The sequence below is a fragment of the Megalops cyprinoides genome, chromosome 20, assembly GCF_013368585.1.
Source record: "Megalops cyprinoides isolate fMegCyp1 chromosome 20, fMegCyp1.pri, whole genome shotgun sequence".
NCBI lineage: Eukaryota > Metazoa > Chordata > Actinopteri > Elopiformes > Megalopidae > Megalops > Megalops cyprinoides.
Genome location: NC_050602.1, coordinates 12,281,724 through 12,305,642, shown reverse-complemented (window position 1 = coordinate 12,305,642; position 23,919 = coordinate 12,281,724). Strand labels below are relative to the sequence as shown.

The 23,919-nt window shown below is 44.1% G+C and overlaps 2 protein-coding genes across 2 annotated transcripts; both read left to right on the top strand.

Annotated features, from left to right (window-relative positions):
- Nucleotides 1-475: 475 nt before the first annotated feature.
- LOC118795741 (Golgi integral membrane protein 4-like) lies at nucleotides 476-14,960 on the top strand. Its single transcript, XM_036554444.1, has 15 exons — nucleotides 476-1,113; nucleotides 5,247-5,321; nucleotides 5,449-5,498; nucleotides 5,590-5,643; nucleotides 6,178-6,328; nucleotides 6,674-6,756; nucleotides 7,103-7,186; nucleotides 9,873-10,022; nucleotides 10,439-10,968; nucleotides 11,406-11,482; nucleotides 11,773-11,861; nucleotides 12,326-12,454; nucleotides 12,727-12,786; nucleotides 13,122-13,211; nucleotides 14,699-14,960. The coding sequence occupies exons 1-15, from the start codon at nucleotides 927-929 to the stop codon at nucleotides 14,855-14,857; spliced, it is 1,968 nt and encodes a 655-aa protein (XP_036410337.1). The 5' UTR covers nucleotides 476-926; the 3' UTR covers nucleotides 14,858-14,960.
- A 3,164-nt stretch (nucleotides 14,961-18,124) lies between these two features.
- LOC118795641 (programmed cell death protein 10-like) lies at nucleotides 18,125-23,106 on the top strand. The gene is made up of 8 exons (XM_036554270.1): nucleotides 18,125-18,239; nucleotides 20,184-20,367; nucleotides 20,521-20,574; nucleotides 20,902-21,019; nucleotides 21,264-21,390; nucleotides 21,707-21,785; nucleotides 21,957-22,039; nucleotides 22,598-23,106. The coding sequence occupies exons 2-8, from the start codon at nucleotides 20,278-20,280 to the stop codon at nucleotides 22,677-22,679; spliced, it is 633 nt and encodes a 210-aa protein (XP_036410163.1). The 5' UTR covers nucleotides 18,125-18,239; nucleotides 20,184-20,277; the 3' UTR covers nucleotides 22,680-23,106.
- The last annotated feature ends 813 nt before the right edge of the window (nucleotides 23,107-23,919 follow it).

Below are 23,919 nucleotides of genomic sequence, written 5' to 3'. Positions count from 1 at the left end.
AACTCATGTTATTTACTAGTAATTAATTAGAAGTATTATTGTTGTAAATTAGAATATCATATATAGAAAAATATTAATGTATTAACTGTTATCCTGTGAAATGAGTGAATTAGCAGGGGGGTTGAACACTTTTGCAAGGCACTGTATGCATGTCACATTCTCATCAGAGGCTGAGCCCCCCTAAAGGTCTGATCCTAGAATCGCCCCTGGTCTCAGCCGTCACTGAAGGGTACCAACTCCCTAAAAAAAACCTTCCCGATTGATTTGACGGTCAACATAGGCGCCCAATAGAAAAGTTTTACTGTCTGTATGGGGCTGGGACATGGAAAAATAGGACCAATCAGGAGGGTATGCGTTTATAGCCCACATGTTACAGTATTCCAGAAAGGCGGGACTTCCTTCGAGCTTCGTTGTTGGATGGTGTCTGGCTACTTCTAGGTGACACGTAACTAAAATTAAAAGGTACCATGATGGCGTTGCCAGGATTGCCGTGGGCACTATATTTTTAAAAAGTTGTTACTTCCATTTGCATTGCGAAATCCTTTCTTTTTTCGCCCAGTGTTCGTTCTGGGTAAATGACAAGTGCGGGATTTCTGCGGTCTGCGTTTCTTTTTTCCCAACTTTGTAAGACAAGGGGCATACTTGGCAGCCTAGTTTTTGCAGAACTGTAAGCTCGGTCGCAAGAAATTGCACCAAATATATATTTTACTCTCGGTCCGCTTTTTGTGTGCCTGCAGTTCTTTTTTACGTATTGAAGTTCGTGATTGACTGGAAGGGATGCTTTGAGGAAAGCTAAGGTACAGGCAACAGATATATAGGAAAAACTAAAACAACGCAGAAAGTTGCCAAAAGTTTGGGTTTCTGGGGACGAAGTCTGAAGTCTCAGCCGGTCCACACTGGCACACGGGGTGGAGGCGAGAGCGAACATGGGGAACGGAGTGTGTTCGCGGAGGCAGAAGCGGATCTTCCAGTCCCTGATACTGGTCACCGCGGTTTGCGGCACCATCTACGCGGGCATGATTTCGTACGAAATGCACAAGCAGCTGAGGAGAACAGAAGCGATGGCGATAAAATACCAGCAGCATCAGGAATCCCTCTCGGCGCAGCTCCAAGGTAATCTGAGGCATGTCCAAACTTTCAACTATAGCAATTTACGTATTCGGTCAGCCATCTGTGTCACTGTACAAGCTGACGTGTGCGCTTTGACAGCACAAAAACCGTACGGTTTGTGTTTGGATTCTGCATTTTAGATGTACTTTAGTTAATGTACTACCCCATACTGCGCTACACTATATTCTGTCCATTCTGCTTGTTGCTGTAAGTTGTTTTGGTCGCCACGTCTGTCCGTCTGCAATGTGAGTGTGGACCAGCAGTGTGTACTTGCAGTGGACCCGAGAGTTTCAGCATATTCGTCACATCTGACTCAGCAACTGACTCCTATCAGCGACGGAAATCGCACTGTTGGTGCAACTTTACCTTCAGCCCTACAACCTCCGTCCAGAAAAGCGCCTGATGAACGCTCAGTATGTGACATTAACTAACTGCAGTAACAGCAGTCATGTCACCTCATCTGCGTGAATGCCACCAGCTGTTGCGTTTGTGCATAGCATTGCAGGACAACACAGCTTGCAGGACAGATCAATGTAAGCGATTCCCAAACTTCCGCAGTGCAGGGCCCAAAATAAAACGATACTGGAAGCTGGAACACCCCCCTTCTGACTATATTCTTAGCTAGGTCTGCTGCACACATCATAATGTAAACATTGAACAACATATCAGAATGAATAATTGTGTTGTAATTTGTAACTCATGTGTAGCTCACTGAAATACAGTAGCTGTGTAAAAGAGATATCACTCTTAAAAAGTTTCAAGATTCCTCCAGTCTCTTACCCTTTGCTGTAAGGGAAGCCTGGGTTTGATTTATGAAGCAACTTTAAGATCCTCCCTTTTCCTGACAAGTTTGTAAAACTGCTCTTAAAACTCATTCTTGTCAGGCAGCAATATGATTTGTCACTTAGAATTTTCTGGCAGTTTTCCCCCAAACTGTTTGATCGACCAGAGATATTGCTCATACTTAGCCTCTGCTTCTTATAAGTCCTTTGTGTGTGTGTGCATGTGTGTGTGTGTGTGTGTGTGTGTGTGTTTTCACCTTTCATAACAGTCCCTCATTCTAATGTGGATTAAATGAGTCTGATGTCAATATTGGCTCTGTTAACAACATTAGCGTATTAGCAGTTGATGTCAGTCTGTTGGTGTTCGGTCTGTGTTACTGTGTTAATATGTACTGGTTACCGTTGGTATTTTTGTTATTAATAATAAATACATTCTCCTTGGTTTGGTGTCCATGGCTTAGCATTCCAGACAGAGCTTTGTGTCCCATCCTCCCTCAGGGCTCCACTGTGCAACAGTTTGACCAGAATTCAGGATGTTATGAATAATGGAATTTTGGTCTTGGTACTGGATGTTCCCCTCCACAGGGCCCTCCACTCACACCTCAGTGGAATAGTCCTCAAACACTGCCCTGTCCTAGCGAGTGGCATGTTACAACCACTAAACCATGCAGTATAATATTTATGTTGGCGTAATATTAATAGCAGAACTAGTGTTCATTTCCATTTTATTAATGAGTTGTGACTGTATAAAAGATGCTTGCCCTCAGTAATGCTAATGTAGGCAAGCCAAAATATCAATTGTGTAGCTGTTGAAAATGATGCCAAAGTATTCCTGAAGAAAGCAGACTAGATCAATCAGTTCTTTTTTTTGTATGTGGGTCAGGTCAGATGTCAGTTAGCCCCAAGACAGTGGCAGTCCATGAGAAAGACAGAAAAGAGGAAGTTAATTTCTGCTACCTTTTCAGGTGATAGGCTAATGGTTCTGAACCTGTTTCTCGAGATGAACAAGCTAGTCAGTTTTAGTAAAGATCCCCCACCAGCAGCCGATTCCTTTTCACTTAATTGTATTTAATGTTGCATTACAGGTCCTTTATGTACTTCACATTAAATAATGAACATTATGAGAGAGATTGGGTTACATTAATTGGGATTATAACAATTCAGCTGAAAAGCATTTGTTCATTAGAGCTGAAATGATTTCATCGGGAGGTATTGCTGTCACATTAGCGGTAATCACTTGGATTCAATTAAGTGAACAAGGAACGAGATGATGATGGGTGAGTCTAATATAAAATGGCATGCTTGTTCATCACAAAAAAACAGGATCAGTGAAAAGAGAAGTTCTCTGCCTTCTCTTATTTGTAGGTTACCATCTGCCACTGCCCTGAAGGTAATCCTACTCCTGTATGAATGTGTTGTTTTGCTGTCTTTTACAGAGGGGGAAAGGAGACCATTTGAGTGTATGACCTCTTTCAGTATCTCCAGTAATAGCCCGCCCAAGGCCTTTTTATAGTTGATTAATTGCCCATGTGGATAATTTCACTTTGGCACTCCATAAGCATGGCACAGGAGATGGAGCAGTAATTTTGTTTTATTTTATTTTTTGCTTTATCTAAATAAAGATGGGGAATATGAGACGTGCAGCCCCTGCAGAATCAGTCTCAGTTACTCCGTCTCTGCACCGAGGCCGGGCACTTACAGACATCCGATCCTTGTGTAAAAGGGCTTTTAGGATGGATTCTTCTGTGTGTAGAGAGTCACTCCCTCTCACTAAACCCCAGGGTGAGGCCGTATCGATTGGCCGTTTTTACACTGTAACAGCTGTATGTCATTGTTTGTGGGGGGGGGAGGGGGATCTTGCAGGGGGGCTTGTAGGATTTACTCTTACCTTCCCCTCTTCACCAGACTCCACCATTCACCCCTTAAACTCACCTTCCAGACCTTGAGACCCTAACACAGAGGCATAGGCATGTTTAAAGGCTGTCTTCTTTCTCCTTTGTCTTCCTGCTTCGTGAAGAATGCAAAGAGCCTTGAGCTGTGACTCCATCTTGACTTTTAGGGCTGTCAGTGAGGTGTGTGACTCATGTGTGAGCACAGGGATTCTCTGTATGTTGTCTCTCCAGTACTGCCCCTGTGCTGCACAGGCTGATTCACTATCTCTGTTCTGTGCTTCCTCTGTTGTGTGCTGTCTCTGTGTTGTGCGGCCTCTGTGAGAAGCTGTGTCTATAAGGAACTTGCCTATGTAATGTTGGCACACAGCCCTGAGAGTCATCAATCGCACTGACACCCTATTGGGGAATTTCTATTGTCTGCGTCAATGGGAGAGTCCCAGCACAACCTCACAGATGTGGGTCAGCAGGGGTCAGGGTGTGTGTGTTTGTAAATGAGCCAGTAGGTGTCAAGGTGGACACATGCATGTTTGAAAGCTGTCTCAACTTTGCTCCCACAACAGCAGCACCTCCCATCCTACCTCTGTGATATAGATATAGATATAGATAGAGCCATAGATATATAGAATTACTAGTTTGGTCCAGCATTTGCTTTAGTTTCCATATATGGTGTCATGAATACATGCACTTGCACTGAATAGACACCTGATGGTCTAGATCCAGAGCAGCTTCTGTCAAAGATACTGTATAGAATTGCACTGTCATAATGTAGAGATACAGTTACATTTGATTTGCTTTGAATGGACCCAACAGCCCAATATAGTCTTTCACCTCGAGGCCTGCGGTGTTAGCGGGTTTTGTTCAGCACAAACACTTGAGTGCCTGATTAAATCTAGGGTTCAAGGGGTTTAAGGTGACACTCAGCTGCACTTTTGTACTGCATATTCTTTCCATGTTATCTTACCGTGAATGCAGCTAATTTCTGAGAGATTTTTTTGAGATGCTCGCTTTGCTGTTTCTCTTTGAAGTGAGCTGGAGATGCAGCCCACTTCAGCTGTGTATGACTGCAGCCTCCCGGGTGATTAGGGAGGTTATAGAGCTAGTTTGTCGTTAATGCTTTATCTGGTGTGGCTGTGTGTAGGTGGTACTGTATGTGACATAGCCTTATATAGATGGTGCTATGTGTTGTTTGGTACTGTGTGGATGGTGTGGGTGTAGCGTAGTGGGAGCAGGGCTCATAACCAAAAAGTTGCTGGTTTGAGTCCCTGCTGAGGAACTGCTCCTGTTCGTTTGGGCAAGGTTCATAACCCATAATTGCCTCAGTAGATATCCAGCTGTATAAATGCATAACATGTGAAAATTGTAACCTATGTAAGTCACTCTGGATAAGAGTGTCTGCTAAATGCCTGTAATGTAGTGGTGGTGTATCTGTGCAATGCCCCTCACTTCTCTGTCTTTCTATCAGTGGTTTATGAACATCGATCTAGACTGGAAAAGTCACTACAGAAGGAGAGATTGGAACACAAGAAGGCCAAAGAAGGTACAACTGAACTTGTTAAAATGTTAAAACTGTTAAAACTTGTTAAAACTGTTAAAATTATTATTAATTGCTTTCCCTGCATGAGGTCTCACCATTAATTACTTATCTCTTTCCCTTGTTATTACAGATTACCAGGTGTACAAACTTGAATCACAGCAGATACTAACCAAGGAAAAGGTATATATGATGTAAGCGAGAATTAATGATATATTAAAGTCGAATATATAAAGGACTCACAGTGTTTACTTCTGTGTTTATTTTTAAACAGCAAGAATCCAGCAACCGGTTTAACTCTTTGCATGTGCAACACCAGATGTTAAAGGTATGTAAACAAGCACTAATTTTTTTTTGCAATTACGTTTAAGGTGGGCTATGCTAAATGTGCTGTTGCTTTAGTCAGCGCTTCTGTATCCTGTTCTTTAGATATGCATTTTTGTCTCTCGACTGGCTGTTTCTGCAGCTGTGCTGGCAAGTCTCACACACACACACACACACACACACACACACACACACACACACACAGACAGACAAATTTGTGCACACATGCAATCATACACACATACAGTGACATTCTCTGATAATCTCTGATTTATATCTGGTACAGATAATCATACTTGCTCATTCACATTCATTCACTCCTGTTGTCACTCCCCCACACCTCCTCAGTTACTCACTCACTCACTCACCCACCCACTCTCATTAACTCATTCATTCACCTTTGCTCTGATCCTGTCAGAATGCTATCACCCGTGACTGAATTATCCATATGACTCTTGCTCTCCCCCCTCCTCTTGTCCTCCCCTCTTCTCCCCCTCACTCTGTCCCCCTTCCCTCTTCCCCTTCTCCTGTCCCACAGAATCAGCACGAGGACCTGAAGAAGCAGTTCTATGATCTCCAGGAGCAGCACCAGAACCAGGGGGAGGAGCACAGCAGGGCCCTGGAGGAGCACCAGGAGAAGATTGACAAGCTGCAGCAGACCAAGGAAGTGGAGGTCTCCAAACTCAAAGGTACAGGAGACAGGGCTCTTCCCCCTGTACATCCTGATCTTTCTATCTCTCTGTTTTTCTTCTGATAGAAAGCATATATAACCTGTATTGTGTGTGTGTCTGTATGTTTATGGTACATCTCCCTCTCATCTGATGAGAACATGTATCACCTGTAGTGTATTTATGCGTAACCCGATCTCTGTGTGCTAGAGAATATATATCTCTGTGAAGCTGCTTTGTGATAAATTCCCTTTATGGAAAAAGCTGTGGAAAAATAGAACTGAATTGAATTAAATATATACTGCATAACACATGTAGGTGTGTATAACCTGTATTGTGTGTACGTAACCCTGCTTTTCGTAACAGAGAATGTGTATAACCTCCGTGAGGAGAACAGACAGCTGAGGAAAGCCCATCAGGACGTCCACACACAGCTGCTAGATGTGCGGGTAAGACGAGGCCCAAGGGCTGTTGGCAAATCATGGTGGTGTAGGGGTGGAGATGTGGAGGGGTGGACCGAAGTGAAGAATTCAAGTGGAGTGGTACAGTCAGTAACATGGAAACAAATGGTCAACAGTAGAAAGAAAAAATGGTGGGTGGGTGTTTTTCCTTGTTTAATAATATAAATTAGCATGTGTATAATTTGAATGACAGCTCTGACAATTATAGCTGTTCAACAGCAGTTTTGCATTCTGAAAAAGTATACGTTTTGTTAATTGCTGTATTTCTCTCGGATGTTAGGAACTAATTTCCATTATACAGCCTTTGAACAATCCTTTTTTTCCCACATTACAGCAACAGCACAAAGACCTAAAGAGTGCGCACGACCAGCTTGCACTGACCCTGGAGGACCACAAGAGTGCGCTGGCTGTTGCACAGGTCAGACCTGTTTTTTTTTAAGGGCTGTGGTGGTGGGGAGGGATCCGGGCACTCTCGCTACTGGCTGTGGCTTCATTCTGCGTTACTCCAGTTTCAGTGCATGAAATGCAGGATGTGTTCCAGTCATAGAGCAGAGAACAGCAGCGCTGTCTCTCTCTCTCTCTGTTTTCTTTGTCTCTCTGCTTTACCCAGCTGTCACTTTTTAAGTGTGCAAACCACTAATCGCCCACCACTCTCAAATTACAAATCTTCTGTGCACTAACATCTGTTCTACTTTTTAGGCAGAAATACTCGCTCTTACATTTGGTAAACCAGTAATTGTTCTGGGTGTGTGCTGCTTGATTTGCAGAGATTAATGGCTTGATTACATTCTGCCCCAGGGCCTTGGTTTCATCCTAATTTTCTGTTTATATATATATATATATATATATATATATATATATATATATATATATATATATATATATCCATTTTTTCCAACTGAGTCCAAGAAAATTTGGTTCAGTGAAAGAATTTGCCTTCTCTATGAAGTATTATCTCTCAGCCTAATGATAAATTTGTGGCTAATGTGTGGAAACTGGTGCTAACCCTGTGGTTTGCTGAATCCAGCCGCGTCCCCAGGGCTGTTGAACCCCTGGCCTGTCGGCTAGGCCTCTTGGGCTGCTCTGAGGTGACTGGACTCGACAGCAACTGCATTCTTTAGTAAATCAGCTGGAAAATATGGCTGTGCCTCAGGCAGGGGGCAGGCGGGAGGGATACAGGAGAAAAAAATGGTGCAAAAACCTTACTGCTAAAGTCAGCGGAGCTAAAAACGCAGGAGTTTGTTTTGGAGTCGTGAGTGGCAGGGAACAGCCTGTACACTGCCTTTGGCACCATCAATATTCGCGATACTAGATCAGACATGCCCGCTGAACTTAGTGGTCACATCTGTGCAAGCTGGAGCAGAGAGCTGTTTCTCATGCAGTATTTGCTGTGTATACCAATGTCAGTTTACTATACTTTGTAGGAGGAGAATTTGAACTGGAGGTGGAGGGGATTGGTCTGTCCGATGTTTGTGCGAGGTTTAGATTTAACAGGACCGTGCACTCTCCTCCTTGTAGATGGGCGCTGTTGCCGTCTTGTTGCCTTTGTGTTGACCTGTGACCCCTGACGTCCTAGAGCATGAGGTTGATGTGGATTGGCTGCGTATTTCTGCCTGTCGGGCTGCAGAAGACACTCAGTCCGCCCCTCCGCATCTGCTACTAACCACACTTATCCCCGTCCTGCATGTCACTGCACAACCGTAACATGCAAGTTCGTTTTCTCTCTCCTCCTTTCTCTGAATTTTTTTGTTTTGTACCTGAATGTATGTTCACCTCTTTTGTATGGTATCTGTTTACAGACTTCATGCCCAAAGACTAGACCAACTGACTATAGACTATATCCTATCTAATGTTCATAGATGGATCCAGGGATGTGTATACTTTACAGTCACTCATTTATTTCCTAGAAATATATCACATCACACCCTACTTTAACTTAACGGCCATGTTTGATGCTTGATTACATGATTGGTGACAACCACATTCTAAACTGAGATAATATATACAGAGAAAATACATGCAAATCAGCAGGGGAGTTACCCATTCAGTCAGTGTGCTGTAGGCATTTTTCATTACAGTTTCAGGCATGTTTGGTTGTATTGTGATTGGCTGGGAAAATAAAGAGCAAGTTAGTAACAAGCAATGCTGTGCCCAGTAATACAAAGGAGTTCCTGCATCATAGCCTTAGCTGCTGCTACCACTGAGTAAATTCACAGCAGGGGCACCTCTGGTCATGTACTAGCTATATATTAACCTTCTGTGAATGCCAAATTACTTGCTTGAAGGACAAATTGAACAACACTGGGATGGGTGGTCCAGTGAGGTTAACTACTGTTGGAAAAGTAAAACAATGTGATCATTTACCTGCAATACAATGACGCCAAACAAACTACCAACTACAACCAATGACTCACCTCATCGGTTTCAGCTACCTGTGTTCATGCAGAGTGGGACAGATTCTGCACAGATGTATAGCAGGACCATCAAGTTGTTGATTTATATGAACACATCAAGTGCCAAGTATGCATATCCCAGAGGCAACTGTTGGCTAATTAACAAAGCACAGACAACAAAGCTCAGATCAATTTTAAAGACCTCATGGAAAATAAAAAAATGTTAGGTCACCCTAAAACTCTGATAGTTAGACTCCTGTGCAAAACACAGCATCTGTCCTCTGGTGAGAAATCATGATTTCTCACAGATCCCACTTTTTATTCACGCCACGTAAGGGAGATCTGTGTCCAACTGTCTGCTTTCCAGTTTTATCCAACACCTTGTGATTTCATGTCTTACCAGTAAATATGGAGTAGGTGTGTAATTATCTCAGTTTAGCATTCGGCTGTCAGCAACGATATGTGGCTAGATTTAGTTGGCCTGGCACAGTACCAGCAGGAGGCATTGACAGTAAGGAAACTGACAATAGGTTGAATAAGTTAAGGTAAAGACAGGTTAAGGTTAAGACAAAAAGAGAATAATAAAGGAAAAATAGGGGAAGCTTTGGCAGCCTATTCAACCTCATGAATAACTTGCCTTGCATGGTCAGTGTTTTGTGACATTATAACAAAAACATTGTGAGAATGATCTTTGGTTGCCTCTCTGTGAAGGTCCAAGTGGAGGAGCTGAAGCAGCTGAAGGAGACCCTGAACAGGATGCCCAGTTTCCGCCAGACGCCTCACAAACCCACCCCAGCCCCGCCCCAAGCCGCTGCCCATGAGGAGGAGCCCCGGCACGTAGAGGAGGACACACAGTCACGGGTATGAGACGTTGGTCCAAGGCTCTGACCTCATATGACTGGTTACGGTGTTTATGATGATCATACTTGGCAGTCCTCTCCAGTACAAGGCAGCTGTACCAAATGGGTCTCTATTTAATCTTCATCCTCAGTATTATTGAGTTCACTCTGTCACAGATGAATGATTTGCACATTGACCACATTAGGACTCCACCTGGATCAGGGTTTTGACATGCATTTAGGTTACAAAGGACTGGTAAAATATTCTCTGGTTTTGCTGTAGCTGCAACTAAATAATTTGCACCATGAAAATAAGTGGTGAATATCCTAGGTGCTAACAGAATGGCTCATGTAGAAATTTAGGTAAAGGTGTGTCCGTAGTACTCATAGAATGGCACCTTTACATGGTCAGGCAAAGGTGTGCTTTCTCACTCGCAGCTGGATCACCAGGAAGAGGAGGAGAATCGCAATCCTCAGCCAGAAATATCCCAGCATGCAACACAGACGGAGGCGGAAGAGGACAATGAGGTGGAGAGGGCAGCCGAGGAGGATCATCGTAATGAACGGGAAAGGGCGGAAGAGGAGGCGGAGCGGGCGGGACACGCCCAGCACCAGCCAGCGCCGCAGGAGAAGAGGGAGGAGAGAGAGGACCGTGACCGCGACCAGGACGGCGACGCCCATGCCCAGGCACAGGTGGAGCGGGTGAAGTCGGCGTACGAGCAGCAGCAGGAACAGCAGCGCCTGGCCGCGCAGCTGGCCGAGGAGCGCAAGCAGCTGCGTCTGCGGCAGGAGGCCCTGCAGCAGAGGCTGCTCCGGGAGCAGCACGACAGGGAGCAGCGGCTGCTGAGGGAGCAGCAGGAGAGGGACCAGCGCCTGCAGGAGCAGCGGGAGAGGGAGCAGCGGGAGAGGGAGGCGCAGCAGCAGAGGGAGGCCAGCCGCAAGGAGCAACAGCAGGAGCAGCACCTCAGGTCAGGGGTTAAGCATTGTGAGGGTTTTGTGGAGGTCGCAGGTCATTTCAGGGGAGGCTGAAATGGCAGCAGTGCTGTGTGCTATGGATTTGAGTCTCAAGTTCTTCTTTTATCATGTCAGAAATGAATTTAAAAATCTGTGCATTCTGTTACGAGGGGGTAGTGTCTCGCTCACACACCTACACATGTATACTATACATGTAAAAATAAAACCGCCCGGTGCCAGTTTTATTTTGAATTTTTTTTGAAATTTACACTCATGTCAGGTTGCAGCCCTACTTCGCGTACACACTACATAACCACGAGCCGGGGAGGTAGCGAGTTTGTAACAATTCGTATTCTGTAATTTCTTTTTTCTCTTCGTTGCCTGAATACCTGTATACCTGTGCTCCCTTCCTTTCTCTGTAACTCTCTCTCTCCGTTTCTCTTTCTCCCAGGCAAAAGAGTCAGTATGAGAACATGGACACAGACATTGTTGAGGGAGAGGAAATTCCTCAGAATGAGGAAGAGGAAGGTAAGACCACTTGGCAGAATGCTAACCTGGACCCTGACTTCACTGAGTGTGTGTTTGTGTGTATGTGTGAGCATGAAACCCTTTTGACACTAACCTGGACATTGTCTTTCCTGTGTGTGTCAAATCCCGTTCTGTTAAGACTCTGGTCTGACACTGTTGCTCATTCAGCATGAATGGATGTACTTCTGTTTTATTGTGCTGGAAGTCACTCTGGATAAGATCTGCTAAATGAATGTAATGTAATGTAAGACTCGTCTTAATGGAGCCTGTGACTGTGTCCTCTGTTCCAGAGAGGAACACACAAACTCAGCATGTGGAAGAGGAGGAGGAGGAGGAGGAGAAGCAGGATGAAGAGGCTGTCAGGCCCCATGAGGGGGAGGTGAGGCTGATGGTAGTGTAAAATCCACAGGTCTCTGCCAGTCTGTTTCAATGCATTTCAGTCAGTGAACAGGGAATGCATATATTTCCATCATCTGCACAGGGAAAGCACTGTGACTTTATTAATAGCCATTTATTCCATACAGCTACTTCATTTCTAAAAGGATAATTAATTTCCCAACTTATGAAGTAAACATGTACACATGCATGGGCATAGGCATGCAGATAATATGACATTTTCCATTACTGTCATGATAGTTTTACAGCAGTGGTTACCAGGTACCAGACTGGTTGGACTTTTGATGAGAATATGGTTGGTTTGAATATTGGGTGAGCAGCCATAGGAACCCAGTTTTACAGATGGCCCAGGGTCATCTCTCAGGACGTAGACCCAGCTGAACAATGTCATCTTTTACGCCCACTCGCTTCCTCACCCCATTTCACCCCGCCCTGTCTGACACCCAGAGGCCAGCAGAGGAGGAGATGAACCCTGAGGACGACCCCAACAACCAGGGGGAGGATGAGTTTGAGGAAGCTGAGGAGCAGCATGCGGAGGTGGCGCCCAACCGGCCCGCCACAGACGAGCAACTAGTGGTGAGAGAGGGGAGCGCTAGTGGCGGAGAAGGGAGAAGGGGGTTATGGTGGTGAAGAGGTGGTAGGGGTGGGTCAAAGTTCAAAACCTTGCTCAAAATGTCAGGAATTAAACAGAAACTGTATATATATCCCTCTTAATTTGACATGCCTGTCTTGTATCATGTGCATTTGGTGTGAAGTGCACGGTATCAGATAAGTGGAGGATGGCTTAGGATTTGTCTTGTGTGGGCGGAATGTGTTGCCATGGTGACAGTTGTTGTGGTTTGTTGCAGATGGCTGGAAATCCAGACCAACAGGAGGATGAACAGTATGAAGAGGAGGAAGAGGAGGAGGTAGAACACACACACACACACACACACACACACACACGCACGCACGCACGCACGCACACTCACACACACACAAACACACACACACACTCACTAACACACACACTCACACACATACTCACACACGCACACATACACACACACACACACGCTGTGTTAAGTACATATTTTGAGAAGCAGCCCATTTCCACTCGAGTGCCATTATCTGAAAATCCTTGTGTTTAGTAGATAGCCCTGTTCAGCATATAAAGCATAAAATAAATTAGAAGAATGAACACAGGTGAGACATGCCACAGTGAGAATCCTGGCTATAAGGAAATGTGCTGCTGGTTCCCTAGGTCCAGGATGACTTGCCAGAGGGTCAGAACAGGGAGGAGGAAGAGGAGATGAACGAAGAGGACCCCTACAACGAGGAGAATGGAGAACCAGTGAGTGTCCCTTCAATCCTGAAAGACACCCCAGAGAACCTCTCTGTGTTGGGTTGTCCCCTAGTGCTTATGCACAACAAAACAAAAACAAAAATTAGTATATGGTTTGTATACTGAAAACGATTTTCTTAGTTTCAAAATCTGATTTTCAGTTAAAGACTAGGTAACTTAAAGTGACTGGCTCAGTGTGTCATTATAAATGTGTGACACCTTCAGTAATTTATCCCACCTTATCCCACCATTCCAACACATTCCACCTCTCAGAATGTTCATCTTCAACTACTCTGTGGCTGTATTCCAAATCACACACTAATGTGCTACATATTGCATATGTGTATTGACATACTGCATAGTACATACTCTCTTCTAAATCACGTTTTAGTGTACGTACTCTCAAACTATGTAATGAGAGTACGTAGTATGCATCAATTGTGAATGAACGTTTGTGTCATAATTTTACATTAAAAAAACTTTGACCTTAGCAAGCTAGATATCTAGGTTAAGTATTTTGTGCAGATAATAAATACTATAGCCGGCAAGTTAATTTGCGCAAGTTAACTTAGCGTAATACCGATTAAGAATTGTGATATGTGATAAATGCTTACACTTGTTCATTACCTAGCTGCTTATATACTGACTACACACCACTGCTCTTTTTTCCTTTCTAAATTCTAGTATTTAAATTCTTTAAATTTTTGCCCTTTTCTTTTGCAATGAATTCTGCAATGGGAAACATGAAACACACCCTGGATAGTCTGCAGCCAATGCGTCCTTCATATTATAATATGAGTTCCGGGTCATTTCAAGCATACTGCACTACATGTTTTTACATGTGTGAATGAACTTGACAGCCGTGCATACTTGCTGTGCACACTACATAGCAACATTGTATGGTTTGGAACACAGCCCAGGATTGTCATCCTTCTACAATTCCAAGATGCTGATCTTCAGTTGTTTTTGAAAATTGAAGGATTAAGAAAAAGAAGGCTGCACACTTTTAGCTCCCATGGTTGGAACAAAGGTTGTACCTCCTTTTCTCTCTCCCTCAAGAATTTCCTGTTTCCTCTGTAATTTGAGTGTTTTCCCTTCTTTTGTTTAATTATGTGGAGAACCCTGCACCTTCCATCATTTCAAAACACTCATTTTCAGCTGTTCCAGCACATTTCAGAACGTTCATCCTCAAATATTCCAGAACACTCCATCATTCACCATTCCAGACAGGTCCAACTTTTATCATTACAGAGTGTTCCTTTTCAGCCTTTCCAAGTACAACTTGAATCTTTAGGTCCCCTGTGTATCTGTTAAACAACACTGGATGACAGTGTTTGGGGGATTTAAATACCGTTGTCTTTCCAAGCTGTACATACTGTTGACCAGGCCAAGGGACAGAGTGTGGATTTGGAAATCATATAGTAGTGTGTGATCATAATTTTTTGGCATAAGCCTGTATGTACATGGGCACTCATTTGTGACTGTGTTGGTTTTAGGTGGATATGAAAGAGCAGAAAGGCCCAGAAAAGGAGAACAAACAGACCAGAAAAGAGGTGGCGGTTAACGAGGAGGAAAATTACGAGGAGGATGAAGAGGATGAAGTAGAAGAGGGTGGTGCGAAGGACACGCGGACCAATCGCAGAGCAGAAATGTGAGAGATTGACAGGAACAGACGACTAAGGTGCCTTCATTGGAATCCACGCCCCCGCCCCCTCTCACCCCCCACGGAGCTTGTTTTATTCTGTTTTTAGATAAAAGTTTGAATTTAATTTTGTTTTAAAATGAATCCTCTGGAACGCTAAAATGTTGAAATCTGCTGAGGAAAAGACATGTTCTATTATCCGTCCGGGATCGGAACCTGCAATTGTCCATCTGTCTTTTTATGGGTCGAAAGGTGGGGTTAGTGAGGAATGTGCCTGCCCTATCCAGGGGACACACTGTGAAACATCTGATTGGGAAGAGACTGATTTGATGTACATGCGCAGACATGGATATTTGTCAAGCTGAATGAGGTGAAGGGCACCATTTTGAAACGTAAAGGAAGAACGCTGAGAAGACCATTACATTTCAGGTGTTTTTCTCAATAAAAGCCTCCCGTGATGTATGTTTGGAAAACCCAGGGACTGTGCACCAAGAAATGTCGGAGGAATTTTTGACATCCACGTCTCGTAGACTCCTAGATTCCCCACGCCCCTCACGCTGGAGGAAGTGAGGGTGTTGCGCTGCCGCAGCTGAACACATGACCGCCCTCCGCAGAACCAATGACACACTGCCACACTGGTTCACCTGACTACAGAGCACAACATTACTGCCTGTATTCACAGGTGCTGTGCTGCTCAGCAAGATTCTTTACAAGCCCATGCTTAAATAGTAGCATTTATCAGTGCTGGAGGTTCAACTATATTGTGTTCAACTGATATTTCAACATGTAAAGTATATTGTAGTCAGCCTTTCAGGAACAATGGTATGGGGCACAGCTACAAGTATGCCTTTGAAGAGTCCTAGGGACAGAACATTCACTATGGGGTCAAGTCTTTCTAATCTGATGGAATAAGTTTTTAAGCGGCAGGGACTGTTTTTACACCAGCGATAGTTGCACCAGGTCTGTGCGGTCCTTCAGTGAAATGATGCTTTCTTGGATCAGCACATAGGAGGGGGCCTCCCTGAACCCAGAGTCAAGTCCATTGGTGGGTTATGTGTCCTCCCTGTCTGGCAATGGGCAGCCTTTTTGTGTATAGGGCTATGATCCTGCAGGTTTAATCAGATGCTAATCCACAACCAAGGGAAGCTTGATGACTTCAGTTCTTCTTTAAGGTTCATGGCTTCTGCTAAACAGCCCGGAACCTAGACTTGGAGAGGTCCCATCTGTTGTCCATCCTGCTTATCATTTCATCCCTCTCCTTCACTGCTGTGATGTTGCTGCAATGTTGTCTCTGACAGAAAAGTAACGTGTCTTGGTATTCGGTGAATGTGACATCTGAAATATAAATATGTTTCCTATGTCCTGTGTGACATTTATTATTTAGTTAGTGAGTTCCACTTTCATACATGTCTTTTTTTTGCATATGTTGTCATAAGAATAATAGCTGTTCATGCTATACAGTGTAAGCTGTAAGCAGAATATGATGTATGTGTGGGAGTGACAGCAATCAATATATTTTCAAATATGTAACAATATTGCTGATATTCTCATTTTTATTTTAAAATGTGTAGGCTTTTTGTAAGGATAATCTGAATGAATGATACTTGTCAGGCTAGCAGATCCCATCTTCTGTGGAACCATTTTGTTTGATACCAGGACATCCATTTTGGAAATGGAAGACATCCAATTGGAGGACATCTATTTTAACTAAGTGAATACTTTACTGTTGTCAGTGAGCTCTTGCATTTCAGTATGTAAAGTATCGGAAAATGATTGGAGAATAAGGCTATAGGAATCCCTCAATGGGAGGAGCTACCATATGCTGTCAGTCATTGACTTGTCTGAACCCATCATGACTGTGGTGTCCATAACAAAACACTATGGTTTGTTCAGCTCAGTCAGTGATGACATATGATACCTCTGCCCATTTTTAGGTTTATGAAGCCTCACTTTCCCCTCACTAGTATTGGGTACTAAGTGTGTCATGAAGTATTGTTTTTAAGATTCTTTTTTTCTGTCTCTTTTTTTTGATGAGGGACATTGTTATGTTCAGTATGAAATGCACCTGTACATTCTAAGCAATATCCAAACACTTAATTTATTTTAGAGAATAAGAATAAGTGCATTGCTCTTATGCTTTCCTCTCACGACATATTTTTGTATATTCTTCTTTATGTCTACAGAACAATTTTGTAGTCAGCAATGTTGCAAAATCAAACAATCAGTTGACAAATCAATTTCTTTTCTACTGCTGTAAAATATATAGATATAACTATATACATTTGTACATATGTTTTCAGCAACTGGGAAAAAGATGCTATATTTGGTTGAAAAGGCTTTGTATTGAAACTGCTTGTATCTTAAGGTAAATGGATTGTGGAATAAAGCGGGTCCATGTGCTGACAGAGTCTGTTTAACATTTAACTTGTTTAACATCCTGTTTGAGAGTCAACCTCCCTCAGTCATCTCATTTGAAATGCAACCTCTCTCACTTAATTTGTGTAGGTGTCAGTCTCTCAGTTATTTTGTTTATAGTGTAACCAGTTTCATTCGCTCTGTGTGGTCCCCATATTTACATATTTGGTTTATTAGCAGCTGGATATGTATTTGCCTTTTCAAAATTAACCACAACCGTTACAGTGAATACCTATAATAGGGCATGCATACATTCCTTATACAGTCTCTTCTGTGAACCAGTGACTTGTCATCCATACAGTGTACAGATTAATATGATTTATTTTGTGTAGACTGTCCAGCCTGCAAACATACAGCTCTTTCTGTTTTCTTAGCCTAAAGACAGAAAATAATTTTGTACGTAAACATTTCTCTTCTCATGATTACCTGCATAAACGCAAATTTACATTATATATTTTTTAAATCATGTAATCATTTCAGTTTGTTTCGCAACGTTAAACGAAATTGGCAGTTCAGTCGTACATTGGCGTACAGTCAACAGCATCATGAATATGATAATATGATTTGTAATTTGGTGGCATGTGCAAGAATCGTCTTTCAAAACGGGAAATGACACCTTTAATTTTCAGATAAGCTCAGGGTAGTTGAAATCGGAGACGGCCCACAAAAAAACCTAAAGCAACGTTTTTCGGGACATGTATTTCTGATTGAAATTCTTCTCTTACCGTGCTACTATGGGAGGAGGCGTAAAGGACTACAATTCCTCTTGTCCCCCATGTCAACGTGTAAACTCGTGTGGTGTAATCTGATTGGTTCGTAGACGGAAGCGGTCGCCCCCGCCCCCGCCTCAGCTGAACTTCTGCGGCTTCGCTGTTGTTTATACAGAAAACTTCCTTCCTCAAGTCAGAAAAACGAACACGGTTTGGCTTTCTGTTTGTTGCAAAACAATCTTGTAGAGAAATCGAAGACGGAAACGACTGGTATGTGTTGTTTCTACGATCGCTGTAGCAATTAGTTCGCGATGATCAATTGTGTCCGCTTGTGAGTCGGTATGATTCCCCATCGAGGATAGATAGGTTAGCTAACTTAGCTTCACTAGCTAGTAAATCAGGCACCTTGCTTGTTTAGCTTGGTAGCTAGGCTGGCTCGTTTGGTTAATATGCTTGCAAGCTAGCCAGCTACTTCACTAACAAAGCACCTGACTGTGTACATTTCCAGTTCGCTTGCTACCTACTAGCTGGCCATAATTGGGTAATATAGATAGCGTAGCTAGTTGGGTCTAGGCACATTTATCCTGGATTCAGTGCGTGACGCTGCCCTTGGCTTGTCATCTGAAATGACGCTGAGGATGAACGGTTGGTTAGCGAGCTTGCTAACGAATGCCGACATAGCAGGAGTCAGTATGACAAGGTGCTAGGCTTGGCCTGGTTTATGGTTGTGGTGATTGTCAGTCGCCCAACTCAGTTAGCAGAACATAGCTAACGTAAGCTAGTATCGGCCCGAGCTGGACAGAAGCTGATACCAAAGGTTAGCTAGCAAGCAAGGTGGTTGACAATCTGCACTTCCTGAATTGTTGCTCGGAATTGTAGATATTTGGCTAGCTAACGTGGTCCCTCCCGGCATTTGGCCAGTGTACTTAGATCGTTAGACTAGGGCAGTAAATGTAATCGTTTGTCGCCGCTCGCAAGCTAAAGTTGTATGACTGGTATTGTACGAACGCTTTTATCTACCACGTTAGGTAATACGCTAGGCTACATAGGTAACTCGTTAGTTATAGTTAATTTGGGGGTAGCCGTCCAGACTGTTGGATAGCTAAATTAACTAGACTGGTTATCTAGCGAGCAAGAAAGCAAGCTGAGGACTCTCTCGAGGTGACAATATAGTAATGGGATATTATTCATAATGCTGCATTCTGTAACAAGGAAGCTGTGTGGGTGCGTCAGTCTGCCCCAGGTGACTGTGTGATTCACTGGTTCCGACACGCACATCACTCGGTATATGGGCTGCGGTTCGAACAACGTGTACCCAAAATCACTGCTGCTCATTTCCAGCGCTGGCGCTGCAGTCCAGAATATTTCCCAGCTCTCTACGTCATTAGAACTCAGAACTAGGGAAGGACGAGACATCGAGGCATATTCAGTCCATTCAATCCAGGAAAAGTAAAAAGTTTGATGCGGGTGAAAGCAAGTAGACTGTGTTGGCCCGGTGCTCTGGCCAATCTGGAGCGGGGTTGAGTAACCCCTTGGACCTTTGGACCTCCAGAAGATTAGTACAGCTCTCCACAGCCACAGTTTTTATTACCTCTGCAGACACTGCATCCTCCAGGATGAGGACGTGTACAAACGTCTTTTGCCTCTGGCATCCCTTTTTGGAATCACCAACTGCATATTAGGTTTGTCACACTGCAGCAACCTCTGCATTGGTTCAAGAGCACAGGACGTAGTGAATGCAGTCCTCCTCCTCGCTTACACACCTATAGCAACTATTTTCCACGCTACAGGACCCGCAGTGCACCACAGTGAAGCAAAAGCAGATTGTGGGGTAGGCATGTCTCTAATGAAGAGGTGCAGGGTGTCTGAGTGTAGTGAGAAGAGGGAACATTATTGACAAACCCACTCCTGCCCCCACAGAACAAGGCCAGTCGGCTCCCAGACGTTATCAGCTGATGAGGTGTCTGGGCTGGGCGCAAAACCGGGCTGTAGGGCTCAGTCTGCACTCTGGGGAAAAAAAAACGTCTTAGCTGACTTAGTTACTCGGGAGCCAGACTTTGACAGTCTTCTAGAGCCAGGGTTGAGGAGCACTGCAGACACTGTGGCCCTCTAGAACCAGGATAGCGTAGTCCTGCACACAGTGCGTTCCTCCAGTGCCAAGGTTAAGTAGCCATAACCTACATTTACATCCTACTCCTTTTCTGTCCCGGACAGCTGCTCTCTGTGTGATTGGCGGGGCTCTTCCTGTGAGCGACGTATTGCCCGCCTCTGTAGCCCCTTTTCACTGTGAGCGAGGCTGCCCCCGAGGATGACAATGGAAGAGATGAGGAATGAAGCTGAGACAAACTCACTGGTTTCCATGACACTCTACGCTGTTATGTACCCGGTCTTCAATGAGGTAAGGCCTACGGCCCGCCTAACGCTAACGCTAATTGATGCCGGAATGTGTTATTGAGGTGAGGCCTGTTGACCGGGATGATGCCAGCCTAACTGATGTTTGTTAATGTCTCTCCTGGTGTGGTAATGAGGTGTTTCTGTTTTTGACTGGCAGCTCGAGAGGGTAAACCTGTCAGCAGCTCAGACTCTGCGTGCCGCCTTCATCAAGGTGCGATTCTGTCACGAATCCCTTTCCTCATAACAAACTATATCCTCAAAATGACCAGTGTTAAGTGCCTCCAACTGTACATTAGCCCCTGAAAAGGCCACGAAAGTAAAATTAATAACAGATCACCCAGCAGTGTTAACTTTTTTCAAAGTAATTATTAATGAAAATTTACAAGTGAAATGCTTTTGTAAACTCTTTTTTTCTGCTTAAAGACAAAAAAAATTCATATGTTAAAAATTAATGAACCGTTGAGCTTGCTGCCCCAGCCTGCCATCATTTACAATAATGATGAGAGTGATCTGTAATTGATGACTCTTCCCTGGCCAGGCGGAGAAGGAGAACCCGGGCCTCACTCAGGACATCATCATGAAGATCCTGGAGAAGAAGAATGTGGAGGTGAACTTCACCGAGTCCCTGCTGCGCATGGCTGCTGATGACGTGGAGGGTAAGGGGGGAGGGGCTTAGAGAGGGGAGTGGCAGTTGACAGATGATGAGGGAGATGGTTAAAAAAGCTTGTGTGAGGATGAGGGACAGTATGAGCGGGCCTGAGGTGGGGGTGGAGAAAGTGGGCCTATGTAGAGTCAACAATGAAACAAGGGTCTGGTACTCCTGAACTGGAAAAGGAATTAGAATTTTTATTTGTGGTCTTCATGGTGACTGACTTTCTCCTGTGTGGGCATGACTTGCAGAGTACATGATTGACAGACCGGAGCAGGAGTTCCAAGACCTGAATGACAAAGCCCGTGCGCTGAAACAGATCTTGAGCAAAATCCCAGATGAAATCAATGACAGAGTGCGTTTCCTGCAGACCATAAAGTGAGTCTTTCATTTCCGTAAACACACACGCAGGCGTGCACACACACACACACACACACATAGGACTACTAGTCTCGGTGTCCTGCTATTGTTATTACTGAATTCTGACATTTTGGATGGAGTCACTCTGGCTGCTAACTGTAACCTGTTCACAGAATGGGAGAGTTATTGTTGCAGTGTGCTGCAAATGTAGTTGCCATTTTCCTTAAGGTTGTAATACTCTGAAGTGTGCAATGAAACAGCTTCTTTTCCATCCCACTGTCTGCCTGTCTGCCCATGCCTTTTGCTGTGTAATAGCTGTATTTGTTTTCCACAGAGACATTGCTAGTGCCATAAAGGAGCTGCTGGACACGGTCAACAATGTGTTTAAGAAATATCAGTATCAGAACCGTAGGGTGAGTGCCATGTAAAACGTACATGCTTGCATGTAAACCAGTCATGAGACCCTCTGCTGCCCCCTTGTGGCCAACATTGCATAGAGCTTGTTAATTATTTTTGGGGGGATTTGTAGAGATTTGTTTCATTACTCATTTCTATTGATTGAAATACAAGCATTGTCCTTCCAGGCACTTGAACACCAAAAGAAAGAGTTTGTGAAATACTCCAAAAGCTTCAGCGACACACTGAAGACATACTTCAAAGATGGAAAGTAAGTCGGTGCGCCCTACAGAAGCTGCTGGTACAGTGCCACACGTCGCGCTGGGGTTGGCATTGTTTTGAGCTGATCCAAAACATGGATCTGATGTGGATCTGAGCATATTTCAATGTCATTGTCATATCGTGGAATTATCAACTGCCAGGCATCTTTGTGAAAAGCAGCTGGTCTGTCCGCTTCTCAGTGAATCTAAAAATCTTACTGTGCAACATTTTTAAACTTGATTAGTTTCTCTGCCACGCTCAATCATCACTATATTTACCTTGAGTGGTCCATGAGTGAATGGTCCTTGTGACTGTATGCCGAGGAGGCTAAACAGTTTAGCTGTTTATACAACATTTTCTAGTCTGAGCAGAGCTGTTAAGCTTCCCCAAAGAATCTAGGAGCTGCAAGAAGGCCAGAAAGGTGTTCCTCTCAATTCCAGCTAAGAAGACTCGCATACCTTTAAAGATATTTGCTAGTTGCATCATCCTCCCATCCTCCCCCTCCCGTGCTTTGGGTGTAACCTTTGGCTCTCCTCCCTGACTTGCTCTGTTCTCTGTTCGTTTCCAGGGCGATAAACGTCTTCATCAGCGCCAACAGACTCATACACCAAACCAACTTGATACTGCAGACCTTCAAAACTGTGGCCTAGCATCTCCCTTAACATTTTTTCAGGGGAGATATTTTAAACGTGGGATAGGACAAACTGTATGTAAAAAAGAAAGTTTTTCTTTTTTTTTCTGGACAGTGTAATTTATAAGCCTTGCTTTGTCGGGAAGACTTGAAGCGAGGCGTTCGAGATGGAAAACTCACCCTTCTTTTTTTGTATGTATGTTCCCTCGCTTTCAGCTTCTGAATCATGACTGAAGCCCTCACCCAGGTTCCGCTCCACTTTATTTTTATGTTTGCTATCACTGTAGCGGTCGAAAGAGAGCCAAAAGATGCTGCGCCTTAAAGAAGTGTCATGTAACATTCCTTATGCAAAGCGTAAACGCGGCTTTTCTGTTTCTCAGAAGGACAGCAAGCCCGAGGTATGTATTTAACAGATGTCTCCTGGCAAATGTTGGAATAAATAGTTTGCATATATTTGAACGTTTGAAACAGGTTTTTGTGTGTTGTTGATGCTCACCTGGCATGCTGACGCAGGAATTGCCCCCCCGGTGTGGTGTTCTCGGTGGGATTGAAGTCCTCTGGCTGTGATTGTCATCACTTAATCACTGTTCTGTCCCCAGTCCTCGTGCCTTCACAGTCGCCTGTACAGTGACCAGTGGCCTTGTCCTCTTATTGTGTAGCTTCAAAAGTATCTGCCTACACTGACGTCTGAAGAACCTTCAAGGATGTTTTGCAGTTCATGGCAGAAAGCATTGCTCAGTATAGGCCCGCATTTGTGTAGTGTCAGTAATTCTGTTTGACTGGTGCTGCAGGAGCAGGTACAACGCTACTGCTGATCATTTCCACAGGAAACTTACAATACCGGAGATACGTTTCCATCAAATTTTTCCTGAAATTAAAACAAATCGGGCCCTATGCCCCGTCTTCATTGTCATCCGATAAAATTCCCAATTCGTGTCTGACAACAATGTTGTCTTTCTGTCACAACTGCGGAGCTGAATAGCCGGTAAATTAATGGAGTGCCGTGGAGTACATCGGAATAATGGAGTCATTTGAATGTGAAAGGAAGTAATATAATAATTCGCCTGCCCTGTCTTTACACAAAGGGATGAAGGGAGGGGAAGCGGACGAAAAAAATGAATTTCGTTTGGAAGGCGACTTTCATCCCTTTGTAAGAATCTCGGAGCTCTCTCCGGCGAGGGGGGGAACGGTCGCGTGCGGCCCCCCAGCTGGGTGATGCACTGCGGTCGTTTTGCACCGCAGTGCTCGCCACACACAAG

What these genes read in the sequence shown, in the direction of transcription:
- LOC118795641 (XM_036554270.1), top strand. Translation starts at nt 20,278, where the DNA reads ATGACAATGGAAGAGATGAGGAATGAAGCTGAGACAAACTCACTGGTT. An exon ending in GGCTGCTGATGACGTGGAGG is followed by an intron (nt 21,020 to 21,263) that starts GTAAGGGGGGAG and finishes CATGACTTGCAG; the next exon opens with AGTACATGATTGACAGACCG. An exon ending in ACATACTTCAAAGATGGAAA is followed by an intron (nt 22,040 to 22,597) that starts GTAAGTCGGTGC and finishes GTTCGTTTCCAG; the next exon opens with GGCGATAAACGTCTTCATCA.
- LOC118795741 (XM_036554444.1), top strand. Translation starts at nt 927, where the DNA reads ATGGGGAACGGAGTGTGTTCGCGGAGGCAGAAGCGGATCTTCCAGTCC. An exon ending in TCAGGCCCCATGAGGGGGAG is followed by an intron (nt 11,862 to 12,325) that starts GTGAGGCTGATG and finishes TCTGACACCCAG; the next exon opens with AGGCCAGCAGAGGAGGAGAT. An exon ending in CCACAGACGAGCAACTAGTG is followed by an intron (nt 12,455 to 12,726) that starts GTGAGAGAGGGG and finishes GGTTTGTTGCAG; the next exon opens with ATGGCTGGAAATCCAGACCA.